Source organism: Manihot esculenta, chromosome 12, assembly GCF_001659605.2.
Source record: "Manihot esculenta cultivar AM560-2 chromosome 12, M.esculenta_v8, whole genome shotgun sequence".
In the NCBI taxonomy this organism is placed as follows: Eukaryota; Viridiplantae; Streptophyta; class Magnoliopsida; order Malpighiales; family Euphorbiaceae; genus Manihot; species Manihot esculenta.
The window spans coordinates 2,431,604-2,441,026 of NC_035172.2; the positions used below are offsets into that span (position 1 = coordinate 2,431,604).

The following is a 9,423-nucleotide window of genomic DNA, read 5'->3' on the forward strand; positions in this document are numbered from 1 at the left end:
CTCATCACCACCATGTCAACACCTCATCTCCACCATCCTTTCTACTCTTCACTCTTCTGAGATCTATAATCTATGGTTGTGTAAGTTTGGCCACCTCTAACCCTTTTGCTATTCGTTTCTATCATTCAAATCCATACTTATTAATGGGTCAGAATCAGTTATTTAATCTGTCCGGTATGCTTTTCGTCACTGGACTGAACATATCGCGTGTAGCTGATTTATTTTAAAAAAGACATTGTAAAACTTGAATATATATTTCTATCTAAAGTTTAAAAATATGGTCTCAGATATAGAAAGTTCGACGGTCATCATTCACCCACACAAAAAGATCTACATTTTAAATCTCAATGTACACATCTTCAGCTGCAACATAAGCTAAACATTTTAATCCTAAGGTTAATTTTGTAATTTCTTAATAGTATGATTCATTTGACTAAAAGATCTACTATTAACTAGAAGGATTTAATGGTTGTATTGGAACTAAAAATTATAAAAATTAACTAATTAATTTTAGTAAAATTTAGGGATTCTACAATAATTTACCAAAAAAAATATTATTTCTATGTATCTTTGATGTAAAAATATTAAGTTAACATACCTATTGAGATCCGTATTTGTAGGAATATTTTCAAATTTTCTGATAACTGTGTCAACTGTCATTTAAGTGCATATTCCAGCACAAGTTTGACGAAAGAAATACTGGAAAGTTCATTAGATAGACATTTAAAGATAACATATCTTCATATAAAAGTTTCACAAACACACCAGAATTTATTCGCATGCATACATATGCTTTCATAGCAACTTCACATATATACTTAATTTCTCAGGCCTTTCGGCATACATCTCCATCGCAGATCCATCCCTCCTTTTCCTTCCCAGCCTTGCTATTTTCCTCTTTATTTAAAGCACACTTAGGGTGAAGATCAAAGTCGCATGCCCTACAATAGAAAGACAACCCATACCCCATCTTCCTACATCCATTGCACACAAATCCACTGCGGTTTGTGCGAACAAGCTCGTGCTCAGGATGAAGTTCATGCTTCACTTTCTCAGGCCACCGTTTTGCTGTTTCCTCCAACTTTTCCTCCAACTTTTCTTCCAGTTGCTTCAGATGATCTTCAGTGAATGGATATGCATCTGCCCCATAAGCTGCTATGTGTTCTCTAGCTTCCCTGGTGATTGTCTGCCCTGTAGGACTAATAGCTATGGCTGCAGGAATGCCTTTTATTTTGAATTTTCGTTGCAGGATTGATTTCCTTTCATCACCAAATGGCAGGGCTAACCATGGCATTTCTGCATAGAATTCATCGAACGAAGATTGATCACGGTCACTTGAAATGAATATTACCTCAAATGCATTGTCCTTGGCCTTGATTTCATGGTATGCTTCAATCAGCTTTGGTAAAAAAGCTCGACAGGGTGGGCACCATTTGGCTGAGAAATAGAGAAGAACATTCTTCCCTACTAGTTCTGATACAGCAACCTGAACAAGCATAATTCAACTCAATTGTTAGTAAATTTTCAAGAAGGTTTTTCCAGACAGGCAACATTAAGGGATTTTACCTTAATACCACTCTTTTCTATTACAAAATCTTTGTCCCTATGAACCAAAACAGACTCTAGTGTCTGTGATTCAAGTCTTGCCTTCTCAATCTCAGCAAGTTCAACCAGCTTCTCTGGTGTAAATGGGTAGGCTTCAATGCCATGATCTTGAATAAGCTCAGTTACATTTTGGTTCAAAGTCTTCCCATCTTGCCCAATTATGACTAGAGTAGGAAGAGCTCTTAGCTCAAAGTAACGTGCCAATTTCTCACGGCTCTTGTCCTCAAATGGTATTGCTAACCAAGGGATTGTTTCAAGAATTTGTTTGAATTCCTTCTCATCATAGTCTATAGATATCAACACCACCTCAAAGTTCTCACCTTTCTCCTTCAGATTCTTATATATCTCCACAAGTTTGGGAGTGAATTCGAGGCACAGCCTGTGAGAAGAAACTGAGAAGTACAGACCCACCATTTTCCCTTCAAGCTCAGACACAGCAACCTGCCAATGCAAATTGTAACATTATATATAACAGAACCAGTAACACAGATGCAAAGAAAACATTTACCTTCGTTCCATCCTTTGAAATCAAGTAATCGCGGGAGCTTGAAACCAAGATCGAGCTCAAGGTCTGATTCTTCTTAGCATTCTCTTCTTCCTGTCGAAAGTAATCAACCCTTTCTGCAGTAAACGGATACCCATCTGCGCCATAGTCCCTGACGATTTTGACACCTTGATCACAAGACACCTTGCCATCAGTGTCAAGAACGACAAGATTAGGAATCCCTCTTACTTTAAACAACTCCTTGAGCTGTTTCCGGATTCCGTCATCAGAAAATGGAATGGCAAGCCATGGCATTTTGGAGAAGTAATCATTGAAAGATGATTCATCCCTATCAGAAGAAATGAAAACTACTTCAAAATCTCCTTTTGATGAGAGCTTCTCGTAGACTTCAACCAAGTTTGGGGTAAAATGGCGACATGGTCCACACCATGAGCCAGAGAAATATAATCCCACAATTTTTCCAACCAATCTGCTGATTTTAACCTATCAGTTTGTCAAAAATCAAATCATTTTATTGCTACTGCTTGATTCATCAGGAAAAAAAAAAGACTTCAACAGCGTATGTGTATGCAGAGAGCGTACCTGATCGCCATTGTTACGGATCAGAAAGTCTCGGTCTTCGGTGGAGAGAAGTGAAAACAGATCATGAGAAACATCACCAACAAGCTCGTTAGCCATTTTTTTTCCCTCTCTCTTTTCTGTTGAACTGCAGAAACAAAAGATAGACTTGTGAATGTGTCTCGGTCTTTTCTTATAAGACAATGAATTAACAGTTTTCTTCTTTGCTTAATCCGCTGGATTTTTAAGTAGTAAATTCAAGACTTGGTGGCTAAGATATCCAATCAAGTTTTATCTTTTTCTTTTTCATTCTTTTTTGTCTAAAAAGAGAAGACTTCTGAGTCCACTCCATTGGGGCTTTTTGCAAAATTAGGGTGGGAGTTATTTTTATTTTCGGATTTGGGGATGAGAAGATTTTATTTGCGATTTTGGGGTTTGACTGCCAGGTGGCAGTCGAATAGGACGTCTGGCGCCTCTTTGAGTATGGCGCCACTTTAAATGGCGCCAGACTCTTTTTTTTTTATTTTTAAATGTGATCTGCCGCCACTTAAAGTGGCGTCAGATAATTTTTTTTAAAATTATTTTTTTTATTATTTTTAATTATTAATATATTATAATAAAATATTTATATTATATTATTTTTTTATTTATATTATATTTTTATAATAATAAATATTTTTTATAATTTTAATATATTAATATTTAAAAAATTTTATTATTAATATTTAAATAAAAAATTACTGAAATTATATTTCAAAATTATAAAATTGATATTATATTGCAATTAGATGGATAAATTTTTTTATTATTTTAATATATTAATACAATAATTCTGCAATTAAATAGTATTAATATTTTTATATACGTTTAATGTTATTTCATAATTTTATAAAATATTAAGACTAGTTATAAATAATTATTATATTTTATAAAAATATTTTTAATATGTAATAATACTATAAAAATTAATAGTAAAGTGATTCCACACAAAAATATTTAGAATTATAATATTATACTGCTATTAAATCTGTATAAAATAGCTTTATTAAATTAATTACTTAATTTAATTATTTTTTATTTTTAATAAATTATAAACAATTCGTATAAAATATTTAAAATTATTATATTATTTTATTATTAAATGTTATATGAGCACTGAGTTGTTTACAATTTATTAAAAAAAAATTAATTAATTTAATCACAAAATAAATTAATTAGATCTATTATATTTAATAAATTATAAATAATCAAAGTGATCGTATATAATATTTAATTATTATTTTTTATTAATTATTTAAATTATATTATTGTTTATAATTATAAAAATAAATAAATAAATATTAATATTTAAAATTATAAAAATTAAATTTACTTTTTATTAACTGCTATTTAGAATTATAGAATATTATTATAAACCAATTAAATGTTGCATGCGGTCACCTGATTGTTTATAATTTATCAAATATAATAAATTTAATTAATTTACTTTGAATTAGATTAATTAATTATTTTTTTAATAAATTATAAATAACTCAATTCTCATATAATATTTAACAGTAAGATAATATAATAATTATTTATAATTACAATAATTTATAACTACAATAATTATTTATAACTACGCTTAGTATTTTGTAAAGTTATAAAATAACATTAAACGTATACAGAATATTTATACTATTTAATTGCAGAATTAATATATTAATATATTAAAATAATAAAAAAATTTATTACTCGATAAATGTATACGATATGATTGAATTATTTTTATACATCTAACCGCAACATAATATCAATTTTATAATCCTGAAATATAATTTCAATAATTTTTTATTTAAATATTAATAATAAAATTTTTTAAATATTAATATATTAAAATTATAAAAAATATTTATTATTATAAAAATATAATATAAATAAAAAAACTAATATAATATAAATATTTTATTATAATATATTAATAATTAAAAATAATAAAAAAAACAATTTAAAAAAAAAATTGTCTGGCGTCACTTTAAGTGGTGCCAGACCACATGGAAAAACCAAAAACAAAAGAGCCTAGCGCCACTTAAAGTGGCGTCAGGCCACATTTAAAAAAAAAAAAAAAAGAGCCTGGCGCCACTTTAAGTGGCGCCAGGCTTTGGCGCCTGTCAAAGAGGCGCCAGGCGTCCTTTTCGACTGCCACGTGGCAGTCAAACCCCAAAATCGCAAATAAAATCTTCCCAATCCTAAATCCGAAAATAAAAATAGCTCCCACCCTAATTTTGCAAAAAGCCCCTCCATTGGCAGGCTGCAATGTAATTATTGTTTAAGACCCGATCATGATCCAAAATACAAATATATATCTTATTTTATACAAAAAAAGAAAATTAGGGTTTATAACAAACCGTTTTTTCGCCCACATAGATCCATAAACTACAGGATTTTGTCTTGATAAAAAAACAAACAAAATTTCACTTCATCATCAATAAATATTATAAAATGTAAGACCATAGCACAGGACTCTTAACAGGTTGCCCCAAGCTGCTAAATTAAATAAGAAATTATGATTATTATTGTTGTTATTGCCACTCTACATTATCAACTGGCAGAGTAGAATTGCTGACATAGTAATCAAACTTTATTTTAAGAATATTATCAACTGGCAGAGTAATAGAGTTGTTAACCAAACTTTATTTTAAGAAGGTTTTATTATTTGCCTGATTAGTGGTTAATCCTCCAAAATTAGCCACTTATATTTTTCTCAATGATGAAAGACATATCCAGATGAACATTGGATTTTCTACGACTGCCGAACTTTTTATATCTGGAATAAAATAACGCTGGCCCAAAATCCATCATTCCTCATTCAAATGGACCGGCCTCACACTGTAGATCCTGGCCTCACACTATAGATCCTAGTCTAGTAACGTGAAGCGAGCCGGACCGATCACACACACAGACCCATTCGAAAGAAATCTAGTTCAGCGATGTGACAAAAGCCCGCATACGCACCAAGAAGAATTAAAGAGCCGCTTAATATGAAGAAGGGTCTGACAAATCTGTATATATGGATCTGAGTGACAAAGGATATGTGACATTGAAATAGAGAAGCGGTTAAACGTCACTAGCGGACAAAAGGAGAAATGTCTTCTTATTCATTCAAACTCACACAATACTGTAAACGTTATTTTCTGAATCTCAGAACATCGTATCCTTTAAAGTTAAAAATTCTATCGATATTTAACTGAAATTCAATCACTACGTCATTAAGAAATATTACATACATGTTATGGAATTACTATTCTTTTATTTTGTAATAGTGTACTAATTAAATTACATCAGAATTAGCAACTTGATATATTTTATAATCAAATTATTTAATAAGTTGATAGGTTTAGATTACAATGATGTTGATAATTTAGAATAATTAAATACCTATTGAAAAAAGAAAAGGAAATGCAGGAACTTTCAATGCAAATGACTCCATTGACAATAATGTAATGCATACAATTCATCTCAAGAGAAAAGGAAAACAAAATGACGTACACACAAGCATCTATATATTATTGACCTCAGCTAGAAGACATAAAAACTTATTTCTCAAGCTTTGTAACAGACCTCTCCATCACAGACCCATCCTTCTCCAGGTTTTGGTTCATCCTTCTGCTCATCTTTAGTTTCCTCACCTTCTTTCACTGCACATTTTGGATGAAGATCAAAGTCGCACTCTTGACAGTAATATGACCAGATATTTCCTTCATCACCACAGCCATCACAGTTATAAACCATTCGACGCGCGAGCACCAGTTCATGTTCCTCATGAAGTGCATGCTTAATCTTCTCAGGTAACCCCTTTGCCATCTCCTCAAATTTTGCTTCCATCCCCTTCAAATGCTCGTCAGTGAAGGGATAAGCATCAGCACCATGAAGCATAACAAGCATTCTGGCTTCTTTTGTGATGGTTTGACCAGATGGTCCAAGAGCTACAAGCATAGGAATGCCTTGAACTTTGAATTTGCGGCTTAAAGATGCCTTCCTCTCATCTCCAAAGGGAAGGGCCAACCATGGCATCTCCGCAAAGAATTCATCAAAAGACTCTTGGTCACTGTCGCTAGATATGAAAATCACTTCAAACGCATCATCTTTCGCTTTAATCTTATGGTATGCTTCAATGAGCTTAGGTAAAAAGGCTCTGCATGGCGGGCACCATTGTGCTGAGAAATAAAGGAGAATGTTCTTTCCAACCAGATCAGACACCGGAATCTGAAATAGAAGATGAGCCACAAAAACCAAAGCAGGAAACTGAGAACCTCAACTGTGAGCAGGAAATTAGTTTAAGGAAAAATTGGAGATATATATAAGATGGTGCTTATATAGAGTTAAGTATCTAGAAAGTAGGATTTTTACCTTTGCTCCATCTTTCCTAATGACAAAATTGCGATCCCCTGAAACCAAAACTGATTCCAGGGTTTGTGAAGCTTCTCTAGCTTTCTCTATCTCTGCAAGTTCCGCAAACTTTTCAGGGGTGAAAGGATATGCCTCAAGTCCATGCTCTTCAATGGCTTCAGCAATATTGGAATGGAGAGTTTTTCCATCTGGTCCAATAACAACCAGAGTGGGCACTGTTGAGAGTTCAAAATACCGGACCAACTTCTCACAGCACTTGTCCTTGAAAGGCAATGCTAGCCATGGCATGTTTTGTAAGGATTGCTGGAAAGCTTCTTCTTCATCATCAAGTGAAATGAACACAACCTCAAATTTCTCTCCCTTCTCTTTCAATTTATCATAAACTTCAGCAAGCTTTGGAGTAAATTCGTCACAGCGCTTGAATGAAGACAGTGAGAAGTAAAGGCCCACTGTCTTCCCTTCAAGTTCAGAGACAAGTATCTGGCACATAAAGAAAAGTACATTATGTCAGCTGAAAACTAATGGATCAGCTCATCTACACAAATTCATGCATTTCAAATAACAAGCCTAATAATCGAGATAACCTTCTTCCCGTCAGATGAAATTACATAGTCACGAGAATGGGAAACCAAGATAGATCTCAAAGATTGATTCCTCCTGGCTGCTTCTTCTTGCTCTTTTAATTCTTTGATTTTTTCTGGTGTAAAAGGATAACCTTCAACTCCATACTCCCGAATGATCTCAACACCACTTTCACAAGAAACTTTCCCATTTTCATCAAGGATCACAAGGTGAGGTATTCCCTGCACCTTGAATAGCTCATCCAAGCGATCACGTGTCTCTGAATCAGAGAAAGGAATTGCAAGCCATGGCATCTTCGAGAAATACTGTTTGAAGGATTCATCATCTTCATCAGCTGAGATAAAAACAACCTCAAAGTCACCTTTTGGAGCAAGTTCATTGTAAGCTTCCACCAAGGTTGGGGTGAATCGCTGACATGGGCCACACCATGATGCTGAAAAATATAATGCCAGCTTCTTTCCCTTCAAGCTGTCAATCTTGACCTGTAAAATATGGCATTTTATAAATGAATCCTCATTCATCCCAGCAACATGAACAGAAGCTACAGTGATTACTTTGTTAATAGACTCCTTTCTTGCTTAAATGCAACATATGCAATAACTAGTCAATTAAAATTAAGGCAAGACAGACATAAAGCCAATAAACAAAAACTCAAGGTTTAATCCTAAGAAACAGAGCCCATTAAAACTAGTTTATGCTTGAATAGATAGAATGATTCAACAAATATTATAACTTCAAAGTTTAAGACATAATTTGATCTCAAAACGATGTATGATTACTTTAACTACAACAACCACCACCACCACCCCCTCTTCTTTTTCTAACCGTTAAACCAATCCACCAGCAAACAACCGAAACGATTGCTACTATTTACACAGAAAATCATTATAAAGAAACCAGTTAATCACCTCTCATAAAAAAAGACACTAATAAAACACTCATCAGACAAGTAATCTCAAGAAACAGATAGAGACCCAGTTAAAACAAAGTCAAGAAGGAACTAAAAGTATATCTTTTTCCACACAAAACAATCATCAAACAGACAGTAACAAGAAAGAAAGAAACGAAGAGAGGGTGAGTCAGCTGACCTGAACATCATTGTTTCGAATAAGGTAATCTCTCTCAGAAGAGGAGAGGAGAGAGGCAATATCATGAGAATCGGCGGTAGCCATGTTAGCAAATTGCTGGAACGGGATGAGAGATGTAGAGATTGGAAGCAGACAGAAAATTGTTCGAGCAAGCTGTGGAAGTGACGCCTGTATATAAAGGGAATAGGGAAGGATAAGAAAAAAACTAGAGATTTTTTGCTTCGGGAATAAGAAAAGTTTGACCGATTGGAGCTATGCGTGAAAACTCCGTGTTCCTATATGAGCAATTTCTTTTCTTCCTCCTTACTCTTCTTTGTGCTCACTTCCTCTCTCTTTTTTTCTTCATTTTGTCTTTATTCTTTCACTTTTGTTCCTCCTTTCTTTGGCAGTTTTCATTAGTAGTCCATCAACTTTATCATGTTTACAATTCAATTACTCAATTTTAATTTTTTTTTATTAAAACTCCTTTAATTTTAATTTAAGTATTACTAAAATCTTTTTAATTTGCTATTGTATGTTTTCATATTAATTCAATTAAAATATTTTTTTCTCTGTAATTAAAATTTAATAGATTATAAATATAATATATTTACACTAATTATATTATATAAATTTTTTTATTATTTTTAATAATTAAATATGAAATTTTAATTACTTTTTATATTTTAAAATAAAATATAATAATATTTTAATAGT

General features: G+C 32.5%; 2 protein-coding genes across 2 annotated transcripts; both read right to left on the reverse strand.

The window, feature by feature from the left end:
* Positions 1 to 683: 683 nt before the first annotated feature.
* On the reverse strand, positions 684 to 2,894 carry LOC110628520 (probable nucleoredoxin 1). Its single transcript, XM_021775220.2, has 4 exons — positions 2,693 to 2,894; positions 2,114 to 2,593; positions 1,567 to 2,046; positions 684 to 1,486 (listed from the first exon to the last, which is right to left on the reverse strand). Exons 1-4 carry the CDS (start codon positions 2,786 to 2,788, stop codon positions 827 to 829), a joined length of 1,716 nt encoding a protein of 571 aa, XP_021630912.1. The 5' UTR covers positions 2,789 to 2,894; the 3' UTR covers positions 684 to 826.
* Positions 2,895 to 6,107: 3,213 nt separating this feature from the next.
* On the reverse strand, positions 6,108 to 9,053 carry LOC110628220 (probable nucleoredoxin 1). Its single transcript, XM_021774769.2, has 4 exons — positions 8,728 to 9,053; positions 7,642 to 8,121; positions 7,058 to 7,537; positions 6,108 to 6,913 (listed from the first exon to the last, which is right to left on the reverse strand). Exons 1-4 carry the CDS (start codon positions 8,809 to 8,811, stop codon positions 6,251 to 6,253), a joined length of 1,707 nt encoding a protein of 568 aa, XP_021630461.1. The 5' UTR covers positions 8,812 to 9,053; the 3' UTR covers positions 6,108 to 6,250.
* Positions 9,054 to 9,423: the final 370 nt, after the last annotated feature.